The sequence below is a fragment of the Myzus persicae genome, unplaced genomic scaffold (assembly GCF_001856785.1).
Source record: "Myzus persicae strain clone G006 unplaced genomic scaffold, MPER_G0061.0, whole genome shotgun sequence".
In the NCBI taxonomy this organism is placed as follows: domain Eukaryota; kingdom Metazoa; phylum Arthropoda; class Insecta; order Hemiptera; family Aphididae; genus Myzus; species Myzus persicae.
The window spans coordinates 1-21949 of record NW_019104154.1 but is presented as its reverse complement, the minus strand read 5'-3'; the positions used below and the strand labels follow the sequence as shown (position 1 = coordinate 21949).

The 21949-nt window shown below is 30.2% G+C and overlaps 1 protein-coding gene across 3 annotated transcripts in view; it reads right to left on the bottom strand.

Moving 5' to 3' along the window:
• The window catches only part of LOC111039320 (fat-like cadherin-related tumor suppressor homolog), a 77194-nt gene extending 61192 nt beyond the window's left edge, over window positions 1-16002 (bottom strand). For all 3 annotated transcript variants that reach the window (XM_022322782.1, XM_022322783.1, XM_022322784.1), the window contains exon 1: window positions 12564-16002. In XM_022322782.1, the coding sequence (XP_022178474.1) occupies window positions 12564-15915 (3352 nt within the window). In that variant the 5' untranslated portion in view covers window positions 15916-16002. The remainder of the gene's footprint in view (window positions 1-12563) is intronic.
• Window positions 16003-21949: the final 5947 nt, after the last annotated feature.

Sequence of the window (21949 nt, the reverse complement as noted above, 5' to 3'; positions counted from 1 at the left end):
ACGCAGGGCACAAGCGAACCTTTGATTCTATTATTATGGCTCACAATCTCGTTAATTGAAATATTCGGTCGACCGATTTCTCACTATATAATACATATATATATATAAAAACATATAAAGAGATTCTCCACCGCCGTCCAAAGAAAAATAGAGGCGCTTAATATTTTCTTTATTTTTTCATTCAAGGAGATTTCGAACAGTGTAGCAATGCAGCGGAAAGACCGAGTTTGAAATAGAAAAATACACTGTACAGTTACCGGGTTTTTATTTTTATATTTTGTTTCCCCTTCGCTGCGCTCCGTTGCATCCGAGTTTGGGGAATGAAAATGTTCGGAGGCTTAAAAAATAGGGGGGTAAAAAAGAATTAGTGGCCTTTCAAATCGCTTTCCGTTCCCCTTATATATCGACAGGAGACGTCGAAAACGTTCCGAGAGATTAAGTCGGTGAATCGAAAGACCCTTTTCGACCGTTGTCGGTCACCACTCCCAACACCCGAGAGAGACTGCAGCGCACATCGCGGTTAAACGAACGCGAATCTCAAATGCCCCGCTAAAACATAACAATTAACTCGGTCAAATAATTACATCGAATGACGTTTTTACTCCTGCAGCAGTTGTCGATTTCGAATCGTTCTTTACGTGCCTTAAAATCGTACATACACATTTATAAGATTTATAAAAAAAATGGCCTCTTCGTGTTCCGAGTTATTTTTTTTTTTACGAATGGGTTTTCATGTTTTTTCCTTTTAATAGAAGAACGCACGTCAGAGCTAACAAATAAGAAACAAACGATAAATCTTCCGGAATATTAAAAACATGACTTGACGTATGATACATTAAAAAGTCAGTTTTCAGACGTAAACAGAGATCGCAGGAAAACATATTTTTAGTATTGTGTAATATTGTTGTTGTTTCTTTAGCGTTTGTATGTAGGTATGTACTTTTTTTTAAGACAAATAATATTATGGTACATAAACGTAATTGTAATGCATAAGTTTATGTTTCCATATATAAACGCACTGAACGTATATAGGTACTTTAAAGATATTAAAATAGATTATTAGTAAATCGTGAATTTACAGAAGCTTCATATATCTTGTAATATTATTTTTTTTAGATGTTTAACGTCTCTGATAAATGAAGTAAAACTAAAGGAGACGTTGTGCGCTGATTTTTGTATCTTTATATCATATTGTCAAAATATATAGTTAAAATATCTACAAAATATATTGTTTTGTTTCTTTAACTGAAAAATTGTTAAGATTATATCATTTTTTTTTAAACCGGGACAACGGTCATAGAGATTTAATGGAGTTTAAAAGAAGAACAAGATTTTCCCAGAAATATCCCATGTGTAAAATTGCCATCGTGGCAATCATCTCGAGAATATCAATTTTTGGCACTGCACTATATCCTTATTTTCATAATATTTCGTCATCTTATTTTTCAGAACAACCAAATGCGATTTTAATGCGACAAGCGGTTTTTTCATATAGGGAACGAAATAAAAATCCGTCATCCTGTGCACCATTATATACGAATCTATATTATATTAAAACACGGAATTCTCCTCTCAAAAAAATAAAGAAAAAACACATTTATAACATTCAAAAAACATCGTATTGCTTTTACCTACCTCGTCAACGTGAGTAACTTAATAAGAAAATAAAATATCGAATAATAACTACTAGCTACGCAATGGGATTTCGTTGTGGACTGTAAGAAAGAAATGTAAATTTGAAATATAAATCCAGTTTTATTCAAATTCATTCACAAAATAAATTTTCAAAGAGAAAAATTGAAAATGACAATAAACAATTATTTAAACTGCAACATGTAAATAATGATAAATTTGGGTTATTTAAAACATTTTAATTTGATTATCACTCATCTTTTTAATTGCTATAAGTTAATAAGAACTAGATCGATAATATACTCGATAATATAAAATAATATGCGTAGGTACCTAGTTCTAGTGCTCCGTGAGAATCTATGTTATGGATACAACGAAATTAAATGTAGACAAATTAAAAGAAAAGTTGTTTAATGTTTTATAAATATATATTATCCAACTAATCAAAAAGTATTAGTAATATCTTTATACAAAATAAACATAATATTGTAAACTATACACGCTTTCATAAGTTATTGTCAAAGGTTTCTAAACAGATTAAGTGGATTATGATTATTATTATACAGAATGATATGCGAGTAAATGGAATAAATATAAATTCAATCTAAAGTTTTTCGAAGTCACTGAAAAAAATTGGAGCATTAAGAGCAGATAAAAACACAAGTATAACGGGAGAGGAGAGGGATTATCTAAACTATAATATTAATTTTCAAAGTAGAGATAAAATCATTTTTTCGGCAAAATGTGATTTTTATATAGTTTTTACAGTTATAAAATCATTCTGTTAGAAAACAATCTTTAAGAGCACATAACAACTAAAAATATCAAAACACATTCAGTTATTATATTGAATCGACCAAAAATATATTTTTCAAATTTCACAATAATTTTCATGAGTTATGAAAAAAAAATTAATCAAGAATATACTTAAGTTAAATGGTTAGAATTTTTTTAATTCAAAAATACTCAGTTCACTGTGAATTACGTTCAGTCATAGAATTTTTTTTGCTGCTGACTTTTTTCTTTGTAGAAATTACAATTTGATCACCTCTTAATTCAATTAAAGTACAACAAATGGTCAATAATAAATAATAAAATTAATTAATGGAAGCTAAAAAAAAAAACCTGGAACATGTTATTATGCTGCACAGTATGTTTCGAGTGTAAACCTCGTCATTGCGTAACTGTAATGGATGTGTCTAATTTGAATTCAATGACAAATCATTGTATACAAAAAAATAACTGAGCGAAGGAGAGATGGGCGGATGAGGGATTTATTTTTAATGACGGTTTCGAAAAAGTAGAATTGCTTAGGTGGCGATGGCAGCTTGTGCATATTTTTGTCACTTTTGTCTTTTAACTGTAAATGTAATAATTCTCATAATAATAATAATAATATGTGTATAACAGTTGACCAAAACACCCTGTTATTCTGAGCCCGTCGGGTAAAAGTGCGGGGAAAAAAACCTGTATAAAAATAAAAGTATTTCACAATCTGTCAGTGAAACTATCATTTACCGAGATACAACCGAGAGGGTTCTTGCGAAATGGACACAAATAATACAATAACGATAATGTCAATCAACGCTTGTGGCGGCGAATAAATGACAACGAGAGCGTTGAAAATTCATTTATTTAACGGAGGCAGCGGCGGGTCGGCGCCATAGGATCGAGGAAACTGCGGTATATACAGTACGATTCACGTAGTATAATCCGCTTTTTCTGTGCCTTGATTTAGATTCTGATTTTTGACATTTTTTATGTACATGTATACTTAAATACCAATTTTTCGAAAACATTCTAAAGGATATTTTTATACATAGGTGTTTAAATTTTAAATCAAAATGCAAACGAGCAGTTTCTAAGTTATTATTTTACCTAATATGTAATTTAACTAAGTCTATGCTAAACTATGCTAATATAGGTTTAGAAGTCAAGAGGGGATTTGCGGTTATGAATCAAATCTAAAATAGATGCAACATTTTGTCTACCTAGGTATATATTTAGACAATGTTTATAAATTATTAAAAGTTTGTTGATCAATATTGATATCGATCATGGCAGTAATTTTCAACTCACCCCAAGGACTATAATCCTTGGCGATTCGTATAGTGAATCGCCCTGTACACGTATAATTTTAATGAGAGACATCAAGACATATAAGTCAATCAGTGAAATATTCAGTACGGATTACAACCATATTACAGTACTACACAGTATTTATAGATACCAAAAGCAGTATCTATCCATTTGACATAAACATAACTGCTACATACTCGATTGGCGGTGCATGTTTTACGTTTGGTCGTAATATCGTCCGAAGGTGTAGCGGGCGGAGGAATTCGGCGAAACATAAAATGTATACCTCCTATATAGATAGGTAGGTACTTGCCTGCACGGACGAACGATATTAAATATCCATCGCGAAAACAAATGTTGTTCGGATAGTGATTTATACGCGGATTGGAGATAAAAACGTCGCTCCGGAACGCGCGAGGGTAATTTTAAGCTCTCGCGTTGATAATAATAGTGCATCCGCTGTGAGGTCGGGTCAATTTTTGCTACGTGAACTCCTCGTTGGGCAGGAGAGGGGTCAGGGGGCGCAGCGACAAAACACGAAATGAATGATGGTCGTTTGCGCGCGTTGGCCGGACTATCTTGTCCATCCATCAACTGAACACACATCGAGTACATTTGTATGCGTGTGTATTATTATGGCTGGCTTTTGTGCGCGAATTTTTTCAATTGTTGATTGCGACTATAGCTCGATCGTCTCGATATGGAAAATCTGACAGTATTGGTCGGATGTACCGGATGTAGGTAAAAATAATAAAAATAATATATATATAAAAACAAAAAAAAATCGTTCCTTGGTCGGATGTTTTTGGAACAATAAATATGCTAGGTATCATATGACGCGCAGCTAACCCCCCACCCACCCCCACCCCAATCACCATGACACCGGTTGGCGGTTATATGAAATCGCTGCAGGTATGTTAAGCGTGTTCTAAACCGATATCTTTGTTTAACCATAGATTTATTTTGACGAACAAAACAAGTTTTCTACATCAATAGGTAGTGTAACTAGTTAAGTTTGTTACGAAATCACGTGTATACAAACATTATAAGACAATACATAATATAGTATCCTAATATCCTATCGTTGTTTTTAAAATTATTTGATTCTTATTTTTTTGGCAGTATATCGACAACGTTGTTTGAACATAATTGTTTTAACAGCATCGAATAAATCACACTGTCAAGTGTGGTTGTCAAAGAAAACCAAAATTTCTCATTTCATATAAGTCAAAACCCACATTTTGGCAGCTATATTTCAAAGCAGTTTTTATAATATGTATCACCTTAATGATGAAGATAGGTTTACATTTATATTCAGTGAGAAAATACGTTTGATGAATTTTTTATTTTTACATACTATACTGAATTTTTTGAAATTCTGATTATCCATTTACAATTTTAATAAGGTGTTGTTAACTGAGAACTCACTTTAGGTACATTATAATATAATACACCAAACACACATTTAGTATGGTAACTAGTACTTATATTATTATATTAGGTGTTAATAATAATTGTTTATAAATTATGTTATTACACTTGAGTAAATTATACGTTATTGTTAATGTTACTATTCCTGTTTGAAAGTCGTTTTGGAAACAGAAAATCTTATGTTAAAATGTGCCCGTGAGAAAGAATATAAAATAGGTCAAATGAAGAATTTCCGTTTACTACTTCAGGTAGGTATACAAAAATAGTTCGAATATTTATCACTGTACAGTGGGATTGTGGGAACATCTAATGAAAATTGTTGGAAAGATTATGTATTTTTTATTTTTTTACAATACTTAAGAATGAAAAAATATCTTGAAATTGAAGAACACACAGAAACATAATGAAATAACAAACATATCATAAATTCAATCATTTAAGTAGTACTTGTACAATATACGTAAATATAATAATTACTTGCAGAGTTTACGTAAAGTAAAATAAATAAATGTTTATATTTATCCAGAGTAAATATTACAGTTTCAGCGATACAAAATCTTTAAGACTACTAGGGTAGTAAATATGTACATTCGTTCTAGATTTAGCGATTTTATAAATTGTATATAAAATTGTTAATTAACTTATATTAATAAAAAAATAAAAGTACAGGGAAAAGTATTTCCTTTCACTTTTACTTACTTTTATTTATTCTATTATTGTAGTCAAATACTGTAGTTTTAATGTTTGCGAACTATTCGATGAAATGTATTAAACATTTTTCTTATATTAAGATAATATTTACAATTCAGTTTTAAGGATCTCTAGTTTATTTAAGCATAGTGCTATAGCTTTGTAAACTTGAATCACAAATAACAGACTTACGCAGAGGTGACAAATATAGGAAATTACCTGAAGGGTTATCTTCACTGCAAGGTCCGATTGATACAATTTTTACCAATCGAAACTGGACCATATGATAGGGGGCCAAGAAAAGTTCACGTACACTAAGAGCACACCTTAAATTTTTTAGCGGGTCATTTTTCAGTACATACTCTTCTTTCCTCTGGCTTGTCAGTCTTGAGACTACTTTATTATTCTCATACACCCTCAATCCATCGTTTTTCTTTTCCTAATTGTTCTCCATAAATTTACACATCGTTCACACATATAAGTTCACGGATAGTCCCTACATATAAACTTATCTTCACATTGCTTGGATCAATATTTCAGAACATACTAGAAATATACATGAATAAAATGTATACAACATGGCTTTTGATAATTGATTGTATAATCGTTTTTTTAGATTATACAACTATACGGCTGATTATAAATTAAAACTGATTGTGGTTTAAATTAAAATGAAATATATTATTTGCATCATAGTAAACTAAGTACAATAGTACCTTTAAGTATAGTTATTATTTAGTTTTATTCAAAAATATAATAAAAATATTGACATTCTAATAAGAGAACACGCCACAGTTGCTGTGTTGCATCCGTCTTACAAACGTACAATATAACAAGTTTTACGTCCAAAATTATCAACGTTACTCTGTTTGTTTTTAAAACTACAGTGAGTTTATTTACTATAGAATTTTAAGATGAGGCAATAATACCCAGGCCTTAAAATTTAGGGCGACATCTCGTAGGATTTTATTGATATTTTAATTACGAAACAAGTCATAAATATTTTAAGGCCGTAATTGTTTGTAATTTTAAAAAAGGTTATAGTTTGCTTCAAAATAATATATCAATAAAAGTCCTATAGAGGTGCTTTAAAGAATAATTGTATTTTTAAATTGTATAATAGGTCAATTCAATTTTAAAATAACAGAGTTAAATGGATTATGGTGAACATAAAATGTGCTATGTTGTACGTTTGTAAGACGGAGGCAATACACGCGGATATCCTCTATTCCGTATGTCAGATACTAATATGTAAATCATTTTTCATCATAATATTTTTGTTTAGAAATAGATAGTAAATATATAAGCATATACATTACACATACAGGTATAATAGTAGTATGGACGGTAAGAGGATGGTCGTATGTGTGACACGTATGGAAAATAATTTGTAGAAATTGTATGATTGTGATATAGCAAATAGCCATTGAATAAGACTTTTGAGCTACTGAAAAATAGACAGACGATGGTTGATCGACACCCCAGTAATATAAAGGGATTTGAAAAAAAAAGGATGAGAAGTAGAACACAAAACAGGATATTGTATGGGTTTTTGTATATTTTATTTTGAAGGGCGCTTTTGGCCAAAATTTAAATGACACTCGGCAAAATGTGGCCCATTAATCATTGGAAAAGGTGCTCTCACCTGTCGACCAACAAACAATTCAATGGAAAGAATATCACTAATGGGATCTTTTTTTCGTGAAAAAGTGTTTAAAAAAAAACAAAGACCTCGACGATTATTTTTCACATTAAGCCTTTTGGAGAGCAACAAATGGTACAGGGACATTTACGAGAAATATTTTGAACGTGACGCATAAGTTGATATTTTAAAATTTGATAATATCGTGAGCAATTACAAATAATGTTATCTAGATTAGTAAAAATTAAATTGTTTAAGAAATCAATTTTACAGAAAATACGTTTAAAGTTTCTAACTATAAATTAAGATTGAAAAAAAATATATATTAAATACTAAGAAATTAAGCACTAATAAAATACTTTACGTTATACTTAAAAGTCAAACATTGTATTGAACAATTAAATTACTGATCTCTGATAGGTTTATAACATAATAAAAAGCAAATTAATTGATAACTTTTAAATAGAAACACGCGTAAAAATATGAACTTAGAAAATTAAATCTTTATTTCAATTGCAATTATTAATAGAGTTTTTTTTAACAGCAAGTTTGTATTATTTGAACAAATTAAATCAGTACTCAAATAAATTATGCACAGAGGCGTGAAGAATACAGATAAATGATTTTGGTTAAATTAAGTTAAGTGAATAACAGTGTGTTCAGAATGAGAATTAGTCGTTCGAGAAACTTATTGTTTATACAATAACATGGAAAATATTTTTTCATACTTTTAAACTAATATTTTTACTGAAATACACTAGCAACAACTAAAATAATTTAAGTTAAGTACTATAAACCGTTATATTTATTAACGAGTTATGATAAGGAGAGTAGTAAGAAATAATTTATAAAAACAATTTTCATAAAAAAATGTCTAACCACGATTACCATTGACAAAAATACAAGTTAACATATTTTTAAATGTTCATTTTATCTTTTTAATATACGCTGAAGATTTTTTAAGAAAATGCTTATTTTTAAAATGATATGATTTTTATGTATAGGCAAATATGTATTATAATACATAAACTTTGTAACTACAGCTTTATTCAATAAAAGTAAAAAAAAAATCAGATTGAATACTTTATTTGAAGTCTTCGCAGATATTTTAATATTTTAATCAGCATGCCTTGCAACTGACAGTGACCCCAGGGATCTATTAGGGATAGCTACCGTTTCCGTTACTAAAATTCAGATTTTAATCAAAACTCCTCGATTTTTCATTTTCACTCGTCTTTATAAAATATTCTTAATAACTCTATGCAGGATCGATTTAATTACGGTTGAGGTTTTAGAAGTAAAATTTTACTTTTAAGCTACAATACAAAATGTAGTTAATAACTTCAAAGAGCTGTGAACTGCTTAGAAAAAATTTAATTAATTGTTATTTAATCAATATATAATATGGTTGTTAACAATATTTACTCAAATCATAATTGTCCGCTAATGGTCTACAGTCTTAGTCCATACAAGTAATTGCTATCAATTCTCATTTTTGGCGATGTCGTCTAGAGCAAAAACCCTATTCCACACGATTACGTTTAAATCTCCAAAAATACGATGGACTTACATAGGTGTCATGGGAGGTATGGGAATGAAAATATCGTTCGAACGCAGGGTGGCAAAGTTAAGAGGCATTACGTTGATAAGCAATCAAGTGTAGAGAGAACATGAAAGTTGGCAAAATGCCAAGCCATTACTTCTCGGGAGGTAAAATACGCAGCCTGAATCATTTGTATGACACAAAAGGAAACGCGAGAAAAAAAAGAAAGAGAGAATAGATAACTGTTTTTTCTCCATTTTCTTTTGCGGAATAGCGCCAACTGTGTTGTGTACGGCGAATCAAGAGCAGAGGTGTGGTACTTTGTTGTGATCCTTTTCTCGTTTAGACATAATTACCACCCGAGGTTGGAAAAAAAACTACCAAGTCGATAATTGTGGTCAGGAAGCGGTTAATACTTTTTATTGAATTGGAAGTGTTTAAAGTAATTAATAGGACAGGGTATTATATTTGATACCTATGGAAATATGTATGAATTATTTAAATAAATAAATATTTTGATCACAAATAAGTAATAATAATTATGTACCATTCAACGGTATATACTCGAAAAAATAAAACTTCACCACAAATGTATTGTAATTGTATAGACGAAAATTAGTTTTAAAGGGATTATTGGAATTAGTTTTTTGCTTAGAAATGTATTTCTATTATATATATTTATTTAATTATTTAATGGGCATAATGCCCATGAATGGAACAATAAGACGGAATACACAGTAATCACAAATTTGTAGTGAGGTAGCAATTAAATAATACAACACCGTTACAGAATTAACAACAATTAAAGAAAAACAAAATTAATTAATTAATAATGTAACAGATGGTAGTAATAACAAAAAAGTATTTAGGTGCTCTTTCCACCAAATGCATCATACAGTGAATGGTATTCCTACCATAATTAGTAAAATGAAACAAAAAATAAGAATTGGATATAGTGGAATGAGACGGGACTCTAAAATGTATATGTGAAGAGTGAGAAGTAGCACCGACTAGTCAACCAGATATATTGAACCCTATTCATAATAAACACACACATTTTATATAAACTATTGGGTGTACCTGTACAAAAATATATTTGACTAATTTTAAAATGATATTATTGATATTACAAATAATTATGTGAATTATTTGACATTGTTGTCTGAAAATAGTGAATATTGCATTTTTTTAATAATGTGTAACAATCAGACATAAAGATATACAAAATATTATTATACATATTATGTATAATATCTATGTGTATTATTATTTTTTTTTTTTAAAACCTAAATCAAAAATTAAAAATGCGTTTTCCTATGCTAGGTATAAAATAATGTAAATTAGAGACAACAAAATAAGCTACGACGTTTCTTCAGCATGATTTACTTGTACATTTTATTTTTAGATAAATTATACACAAAATCGAATTTCTTGAAAAGTTTTGTACATGTCAAGTCAAGTGAATCATTGTGCGCCAATTACTCACAACCGAGAATCTAAATTTACAACGTTAAAAAAATGTCACAATAGAGCTTTATTCTTTTATTTTAGTTGGTTAATATTAATTTTGTGTAGAAATACCACGCAATGAAAAATGAAAACTCTTAGCGATATCTTTAGCAAATGAAATATGCGTCCCAAGAGGTCTTGCCGAGTATTAATCCCAGCTAATGAAAAAAGCTATTGCTTCGGTTAAATAAGAAGCACGGTAGGCTACAAAAACTTTTATACACAGCTGGTTTAATTTCTTACGAGTTTAGCCTTTAGACCAGACCATTATTTACTTTTGAAGACGCGCACATCACATTATCGACGACGTGATCGTGATTTTTAGTGGCAGTTCATTTAGGTATTGTAAGTATATATATATTTTTAAGTAGTATGTAGTTTGTATGCATAAACTGGTTAAACCAAGTTTTGGTTCATTACAAAATTGTATACGACGTAGTTTCGTTGCTCATAAATAGTTTAGAAACGTAAAACATTTTATGTGTTACCGGTATTAAACTTGACGTGACGTGTTCGTTTTGGTACATCATTATTCATTGGCATTCATTTTTCTTTGTTTATACGCGTACTTATTAGTTGCAATTTTGAAATATTAATGGGGACTTAAAGAAACAGTAAATAAATAGCTTGGATGAAAATAAAATGGTAAAATAAACCATTGACGAATTGTAGTTCATAGAAACGGCACATGCATAATATGATAGTCACATTTTATACTTGTTGATAATATAATGTATTGACTATGGAGTTGCAAACATCCGATTTGAAGATTCGATATAAATCGTTCGAGCAATCATACCAGTTATACGCACCGTATACACGGTCTATCGGTAAACATTTATCGCACAATATTATTCAACCCGCAGTAAACCCATTAAAACCAGCAATGAGTGAAAATTAATTTCCAATAAACAATTGCAAAGTTAGTAAAACATTTAGCTGTTCTAATGATCACTTTCCCTTAATAAACATACGAGGTTAAAAGCCCAACAATAGGCGTTGATAAATATTTATTGCATTTAATAAATCAGTTTTACATATTTTTGAACCAGGATAATGATTTAATTAAAATTGGTTTTTAAGTACAAAATTAGTTGAACGAATATTAAAAATAATTTATTTTATCAAAGGATTTATTGAACAAAAATTGTGGTCAACTTAAGAGGTCACGCGCAACATAGAAAGTCAGCGATACCAACCTTGTAGACATATCTTCTTAGTATTAAAGTGAATTGACCTATTATCGAACTCAAAGGCTGCATCCGAATATAGGAAAAATATAGTTACAGTTCTAAACAGTTCTAAATTACAGTTAGAACTGGATCCAGGTGAATAAAATATTTTGTTCGAACTTGGTCAGGAAGTATAAAAATAGGTGATAAAGTTGCAAACCAAAATTTAACAGTCACGAATTTGTTATACTTGTTTATCACAAATTTTAACTGAATTATTAACATTTTGCTACATAAATATTATAAATAAATTATGTATGTGACGACGAATGATTGGAAATCACGAACATAACCTATATTTAACATTATATAATTTAATTGAAGAAAAAAAAACATTTCAAACCATATTTATAATAACTAAATTAAATAAGTTACGGACAGTCTTAATTGTGTAAAAAATTGGAACGAACATTTTTTTTCTTGGACCCAACAATAACGCAATCTGGGGCTCAAATAGTATGCGCTGAACCTAAAGTTAAGAATGTGTGTTAGTATAATACCATTTTTACGATAAAATCAATTTTTTGGAAATTATAAGTTTGGAAAATAATTACAATTCGAAAATTCGAAAATTTCACTTTTCACAATCTCTGAATAGTTCATTGATATATCGACCTTACTCTTAACAAAGCACTAAACCCTGACACTAAGCCCTACGGTATAGTATGAGTTTATAAATTATTTAACTGTGCAAAATATTAAAAATTATTTTTGATAGAATGTTGAACAAATGTGTAGGATATTATGGTTTGTAATGATATCGTAGATATTTCTTAACCTGAGCAAATAGAAAATATATAAATACCTTCACTGTCGATTGAGAAGTAGCCTAGACCATCACCGTCTACAATTGAATATCCAACTCTTGACACGTCTCCAGGAGGATCTGCGTCCGTAGCACTCACTGTGGTCACTAGAGTCCCGGGTGGTTCGTTTTCGTCGACAAATGCAGTTGCATAAAAACTGCCGAACTCAGGAGCAAATATGTTTTCGTTTACATCCACAATTTCTATTGTTAACCATGTTTGTGAAGATAAAAAGGGCATACCACCATCTACAGCACTCACGATTAGTGTATGTATCTGTCTCTGTTCGAAATCTAATTCACTCGTAGTTCGAACAGTTCCAGAAATGGAATCGATTTCGAACATTTTTTCGTCCACTTCTGATGAAGAATCTGATTCCAATGAATACGATACAATTCCGCCTTTACCGAGATCGGGATCAACTGCGGTCACGATTGCAACGACGCTACCGATTGGCAAATCTTCCAAAGCCTTAACGGTGTAATTTTGTACGAGAAATTCAGGAGCGTTATCATTCACGTCGTCAACAATGATGCGTATCAAAGCTTCTGTGTGTAATGTCCATGGTTCAGGGGCAGAATCTGAGACGGTAACTTTCAGTTCGTATAGTTCTTGGCGTTCTCGATCTAAGCGACCGGATACATATAGATTGCCTGAAGATTTGTCAACCGAAAAATGAGTCGTGTCTGTGGTCAACATATAAACTATCCTACCATTTTCTCCTTGATCAGGATCTTGAGCATTTATTTTGAATATGACTGTCCCGTTTCGAGCATTTTCACTGACCCGAAAACTAGAAACTCTTTTATCAACTTTGGGAGCATTGTCATTGACGTCTAGAATTACAACTTTTAATAACTTCCATGTAGTGTGTTGTGGTTTGCCGAGATCAGATACAGTAATGTTTAATACATATTCATCTCTTGTTTCTCGATCTAGATATCCAACTACATTTAAATCACCGGTTTCAGGGTCAATTCTGAACAGTGAATCGTCGTCACCATCGGAGACACCATACACTAATTTTCCGTTGTAACCTAGATCTCTATCTCTGGCACGAATAGCGAGTATTGTATATCCTAATGGCACTGACTCATTGACTTGAACAGCAGTAGGGAAATTAACCAACTCGGGCTTATGCACATTTTCTCCATACCTGCTTGGCATCATGGCAAAATCATCATCTTCACCAATATTGTTCTTTTTTGCGGTTTCAATGGCATCGTTTAATCTACGAAGTACTCCCGTTTCTCGACACTCGATATTGATTGAATCATCAGCAGCCTGTGTTTTTTTAGCGTTCACTAAAGTTATATGTAAACTTGTCAAGTCTGAATAGTGCGATCCGTCAGTAGCAGTGATTTTTACGTTACGTTCTTCCATACCTATGTCGGAAAGGTCACAAGTCACTGAAAGTACGCCAGATGATGATTCGATTGAAAAACAATTGTCTTCATTGCCTGATTCAACCCGATAGCTTATGAAATTACCATCGTCAAAATCTACAGCAGACATGGTCATGATTTCTTTACCTATGGCAGTAAATCTAGGAACTTGTATTTTACAGTCAATTTTTTCAAATTGGGGCCTGTTGTCATTCACATCTTTTAGCTTAATCACTAACTTCATTTCAGTTTGTCTCCTGTATGGATATCCCCAATCCGATGCCCTGATATGAAGCACATATTCCCGTCGCATAGTTTCAAAGTCTAAAAGATGAGTTGTTTTAATGAGGCCGGTGAAATGATCAATATCGAAAGGAACCGGTTTTAAATTAGCAATACTGTAGGATATATAACCATTTTCACCTGAATCCTTATCACGTGCACTTATTTTTATAACAGAAGTACCAGCAGGTTCATTTTCGTTGATGGATACTTCCATTAAATATTTTTCAAATAAAGGATCATTGTCGTTAGCATCAACAACAAATATTTTGACTTTGGCAGCTGATTGTTTTCTGCTTCCTGCGTTTCCTTGATCTATTGCACTGACAGTAAGAGTATAAGATGATCTATGTTCCGCATCCAAAACTACGGCTGTGTAAAGCATACCTGTCCGTTTGTTTATTCGAAATTCTCCACCTTCATTACCACCTACGATTTCTAAAGACACTTGGGCATTTTTACCTTCGTCTTTATCACTTACTTTTAGTTTAATGACAGGCGAATTAACTGGTGCGGTTTCAGCAATATTTACTTCATATAATTCACGTTCAAACACTGGAGCGTTATCATTAATGTCGGCGAGTTCTATTGAAATCGACCTGTAAGTATCTCTTTCTGGTGTTCCCGAATCAACTGCTCTAAGAGATAGATTATAACCTTTTGGAGCTGTCTCTCTATCCAACATATTGAGGACGACAATATTATATTCACCACTATGTCCGGTTTCTTTAATTCTGAAATGGCCATCAGGATCACCGTCAACAATTTCCAAGCTTCGTATAATACCATTTACTCCTGAATCCCTATCTGTCACTTTGATGATTGCGTATATGTCACAGTTCGATTCCTCGACCACGTGTGGTAAATGTTGTATAGAAATATCAGGACTATATATATTGACTTGTTGGATGTTGAATTTTACTTTTGCACTACTTGGTTTAGAGCGCCCTCGAATGCCACGATCCCGAGCTTCGACAACAAAGTCATACGATCTTCTTTCTTCAAATTTTAATGATCTAGTTATTGTTATAACACCGGTTCTCGGATGCATAGCAAACTGATTGGTTTTTTCTTTAAAACTATAGTATATTTCACCATTCATTCCAATATCAGCGTCTTCTGCTGAAACTTTTAAAACACTAGAATGGAGTGGCGTATCTTCTGGTATAGTTTTTTCATATACAACCGGATAGAATAAGGGACTTAAGTCGTTTGTATCAAGAACTGTTACAACTAAAGCAGCATGGAGTTCTAATGAGACACTATTTTTTTTTTTATCTTTCGATTTGTCAGTAGAAGTTGTAATTGTAGCTTTGACTTCTAAGATATATTCATCTTGTCGCTCTCTGTTCAAAACATCGTAATCAGTCTTTGTTCGAACTAAAAGGAACCAAAAGTTTCCAATCTTCTTTTCTTCAGCCTTGAAGAATTTGATCTTTTGTTGGGATGCTATCTTATAACGTATGATAACGTCATCATCTGAACAATATATGCCCATTTTTTCTTCCGTTCGGACATACGTTTTAATAAGCGCATTTTCAGGAATCGTTGCATTGTAATGATCTCTGGTAAAACGTAATTCGGCCAGACTTCCATTTTTTAAAGTGGAGTAGCAGCTTGATACCAGGAATAACGAAACTAATATCAGAGGCTTGATAAACAGCGCCTTGAAGCCTGTATCCATGGTAGTTACTCGCGGGACGATCTTGTCATCTTATTAGGTAGACTCGTTTTGATATTCTGCACATTTTCCTGCAAAAAAATTTTAAATTAAAGATTATTACATGGGATATTATTAAAACATGAATATTAGAATAAGATATAAAACATTGAATAATCGTACCACAGAATTAAATAAATAATATTTTCAACCTTATTATAGATGTTCAATTTTATTTTATTAACTATAACATTAAAATATTAATAAACCATAAATAAATGAAAAGTTTGTGATGTCTACGGAAAGGGTTTCAACTTCCGGAGAGGCAATAACGAATTGTGTTGACCCTATTATACTGGGACAAAGCCAAAGAACAATAAAAACTACGGACAACGTCAAGATGGCAAAGAATGTACATTGTTACTAGAGCATTTCATCGGGGAAAAAATATAGACGGACATATACGAGTTCAAAAATTAATTTTAAAAACTATTATTTATATCAATTTAAAAACAAAATAATAATTAATCAAAACTTTTCTAAATGACAATTTTTCGGAAAGAACAATTTAATCAACTTAATGTATACATGTATACTTTTCTATATTCAACCTGCAATGAATAAATTTAAAAATGTTAAGAGCCACAAGAGTTAATTCAGAGCCTAAGAAAGTTTTTTTTTCTTTCAGTGTAGACATTACGAAATTGTACTTCTATAAAATGGGGATGCAAGCGCATCGAGTCCACAACAGTAACACTGTTTACAATTACCGACCGATTGTTCTTCCCGGCCACTTGAACAATGAACGTTTCTCCTGTGCGTTTAAGATGTTACTTTGTATTTTAAAGACTAGATTGGAATTTTAAATATCATCACTGGTTTTATTCAGGACCTCATCATCAGGACTTATACAAAAGATATGTTTACCATATCGAAACGAAACTCTAAGTCAAGAGGGTTTTCGACATTTTCGTATTATATATTTTTAGACACTTGCAGTATAAAACATGGTACATTAGGGGAACCTAAAGAACATTCATTCAGGATGTATGCAAGGGGCGTTTTATATGAGGGTCTATCCAATATAATAAATTAAACGTCTTTATGTAACAGCTAATAAATGGAATATTTAAAATAAAAATTATTAATTGTATATTGAACAGAATATAGAGCCAATAAATGTATTATTTCTACTTGTTATAATGTAGAGGTTATTGACAGCATCGTTCAGTATAAAAATGGAATATTTGTGGTTGCTTATTCTATAAAAAGTATTTAACAAAATAAATGAAATATAGAACACTAATATGCTAATAATAAATGTAATGTATAAATAATATATTAAGAAAAATAAATGTTAAAATAAAAAGACCACCTAATAATATTGCTGTTACATTAAATAATTTACTATTAAAATCAAAATAAAGAAACTGCGAATTAAAAATTCAATAAACAAACTATTGACAATTTGATTACGATTTACTTAAACTTTAGTTTTGTAAAATTAATCATATAATAATCTTAAAAAGTGTTTTGTGTTGAACTTTGCCACTTTGTAACAGTTTTTGCTTAAAACTGTTAATGGATGAAAAAAATACGTTTCCATGTCTCTTCTCGCACGTTTTTATATTGCATTATTATAATTTATGTGACTTGTTTCCTTCTTTCGACCTCATCACAACCGTACTATCCGGTCATAATAATATATCATTGTACTGGGAATGGGCCCCTAGTTACACCGAGTACAGGTCGAAAGAGAGAAACTTGCGCTTTTCATATTTCTCTACCACCCTACCAGCCGATCTATCTTGTCCCTAACACTACACACAGGAGAATAGCGTAGTTTTTATGTACTTCACCAAGTCATCATCGGTATTTGTTTTCTTGAGTGTAAAACACTATAGGCAGTCTAAAACATACTAATCATGGCACCAATATGTTATGTACCATTGTTTAATTATAAATTACAGTCGAGTTAAATTCCACCGTAAATATTATTTCCAATAAAAAAAGAAAAAACCACAGATGTTAAGTATAAAATGATTCAGCTAAATATAAAATAATTATACATTTTCCATCATTGTTTATTACCAAAAACTTCAATTATATCTGTGAACTTATCTATATAATCTATTATAACTGACTTGTATAATAATATATATAGCAGGTAAGTTCTCAAATTGCAATTGATAGACTTCAGTATAGTATACAGCAGTGACTGTTATTGAACCGCGATGTTATATTAATCGAATAGAAACTACCTGCTCTAAATAATTCGATCAAGGGGATTGAACGTACGCTTAACTGTGGAATATATCCATCCAAATCCTTGTAAAATGTACTATAATAATCAGAGTTAAAGTTATAAGACGGACCACTATAGGTACATAAATTATCGAAGATTGTAATAACAAATAAATACATAAATATCAAAATGTTTGGTAAAATAATATTTTCTTTAAAATAGTTGGTTTTATAAAATGAAATTCAATTTCATAATAACCCATACCTATACATTTTATAATATTATTAAATAAAGTAATATGGTAGAATATACCAACTAACATACACTTACAGAGGTTAGCCCCACGATGTGTATAGATTATTATTTATTACCAATAAGACTACTCATTACCCACTGTGCAATATTTTGTTACAGAAACATTGAGAAGAAGTTTTAAATCAACATGTAACATTGCATTTGTTGTTGCTTTTGCGTTAAATTAACATCGTTAATGTCCAAAATTTTATAACGTAATTTATGTTTCATTAACGTAATTGTAACATGTTTTCAAACATTCCAATAACATTGTAACAACGTTGAGTCTACAACACTATATTACCATTACTAGATGTTACATAGACGTTATTTCAACATGCATGTATAACTATTAAACAATATTAAGAAAAAAAATATGCAAAAATAAAGTCTAGTTAGGTTAGGTTTAATTTCACTCGCCATGCATTGAATTAAGGTAATTCTACTGACATCCATTGCGTAGGTACTTATCATTTTTTTTAAGATGAGTGTTCAGCTGTTTAAATCTACTTAGAATTTTAGTGTGATAATTTATAAATTTGAGTGTCATCTTAGATCTCTAATGATTTTTAGAGAAATTATAGAATATGACATATTCTTATTTATAATGAAGGTGGAGAAAACAGGCAAGTCATTTTTAAAATTAAATAATGATAAATATTAAAAACTGTTAACAATAACGACTATGGAAATAATAATTAAAACCAATTGATAAACTATTAACGAAGATTTTACTGAGGTGTTGTTCACGATTTCTTTTGGATAATATAATAATATATAAGTCACGTCAAAAACTTGATAACTACACGAACAATGCTTTTGGATCAATTGTGAAACGATTCGCACACACTTTCAGCCCGCGGTGTAGCGCCTCCGCTCCGTTAATCAGCTTTGAGTTTTATATATTGGTTTTGTTGTACACGGAACTAAGTTGTTCGTCGTTAATAATTGCGTCAGTATTACATTTAACTTGTTAAGTTTGAAATTTCGGCAACCACGGCTGCACCAAGAATATGCGAATAGTGAACTTAGAATCTTTAAAACACAGTTAATGCGGTCGAATCACATTAAAAGTAGCGATCGACGACGCGCAAATAGTTCATCATTCTGATGTGGCAATTACATAATGTAGAAAAACGATAGTCGTTCAATAAATTAACACAAGAGGTCATATAAACACGATACGAATATAGCTTATACATATTTTATTACATATTTGGGGTCTTCTATGTTCTAAGAGTTATTCGGGTAGAATAATATAAAAATAATGTTGATGACTGGAACAATTTTTTTACCCTATTTGCACAAGTATTTATTTATGAGTTTTTTTTTTTTTTATAAAATTTGTGTTTTGCAATTTGAATAACAGGATGTGTAATAATTGACGGAATTATTAGAGTGATTGAATAATTGTAAGATAATATATTTGTATTAGTGTACATATTATAATATCAATGGTCATAATTAATTTAAGTAAATTATATTCAAATCTTTTGTATTAACTTGTATTTTATTGTTTATTGTCCATATTATGTATTTTATATTTGTTATAATTAATGAGTATATTACTCTAACTGTTCCTGTATATTTTTAACTATTGATTAAGCTTATGAATGAATATTTAACTCATTGTTACTTTATTCACATATGTCACTATTCTAATTGTATTTGAAATTGGAAAATTTTTCCGTAAATAATAAAATAGATAATTATAATATATATTAGTTACTTACACAGTCAACACTCCCACTATATAAAAACAAAATTACATGAAATTAATTTTTGTATATAGTTTTTGGAAAATGTATAGCAAATGGAGTTAGGTTTAATTTAAAAAATTAAAAAGTTATATATTATAGAACTTTTGGAATCATATTGAAAACTTGTACTGTAGCCAGATTTTAAGTAATATATTTACATTCAAATATGTTTGGTTGAGTTATAGTTTTCAAACTATGATGATAATTATATTTAAGGTAAAACAAAACTTCATATAATTAATGTTAAAATAAAACTAAAATGAGTTAGTTAGAATTGATTTAATTTGAATATGTTTTGGGCTTAATAGATATAGAGTTAAATTCGAATTATAAATGTAATAGTTACAAAATATAAGTTAACATATGCACAAATTACACTATTTATTATCATAATAGCGTATTTAAATGGTGATTATCTATTTATGACAACAAATCTAGTCAAAAATTGAAACACACTCATAGAAATAAAGTTTAGTTCTATCATTGTTGTGTTTTCTATATCTACGATAAATGCAAACGTAACCTACATTATATTATTATACCTGTGAATATATTTGTTTTTAGGCGTCCAGTGAAATGGATTAAAATCGTACACTGGTATGTTGGGCCGAATAATTGAGTGCAACGTTTCCGACATTCGTTTAACCAACACAAACAGCATGTTTTTAAACAATTCGATTTACAAGATTTGGAATTTTGATTAAACGCATTTAGTATCGGTTTCCCGTATTTATATAATACATTATAATGTTAACCTGCAGCAGCAGTGTTGGTATAATTTGTCCACTGGTTTACTGTTACAATCATAATATAGATATTACGAAATAGGTATTATATTTTATAAATAAAAATGATACACACATGATTATTGGTTGATTAATTGTTTCTAAGAAAATTCAAATACTAAAAATAATGGATACAATAAATGCACATAAGTTAAAGTTATGACCTTTGTTAAATATTAATAAGAAGCAATAAGGGATGAAAGAACGAGATATGACACGGTACTCGACGCTAAATAAATATAGAATATTAAATATGAATTATATAAATATTGATTAATAATTGACAACGTAAGAACAATGAATTTAAATTATTAACTCTGTGACAATTGTTCATATTACACACTCACATCGGCCGTGCTACCGGCAATTGCTTTTAACAAAAGACACACGAACAAATTACATTACTAAGAAGTATAATAATAAATTAATATATATCATGATTGACTTTATAATGTGTGGGCTACCAGAATATTTAGGGTCAAGGACAATGTACCTTAATTGTCATTCCATTTATTGTTATTAAAATAAAAAGACACTAAAGCTCAATAAAAATGCATCAAACCAAATTTCAAGAGAAAAATATTATGTGTTAGGTAGGTGCCAGTATCATGTATAAACAGAATATAGATCACTAGAAGTAAAAATAGAAGAATATTTTAAGAAGACTTTAATTAAATTAACATTTTAAATTTAATATCAAATATATTAACAAACCAAAAAATAAAAAAATAAAAATGTACGAACAATGAATTGTGAGACGATAAAATCGTAATAATAATGTGTATTAAATAAATATTTGTTAGTCGATTTCTTAGTCAGCAGTTTATTTTTTTTTTTAGTTTTAAAATAAAAACAAGTTTGAGTATATATTGATATATTATACAGGGTGTTCCAAATTTCATGTGACAGCAGATTTCAGCATGTTCTACTCAAATTAGGAAAAAATGACCTATGTGAAAACTTATTTGAATCAC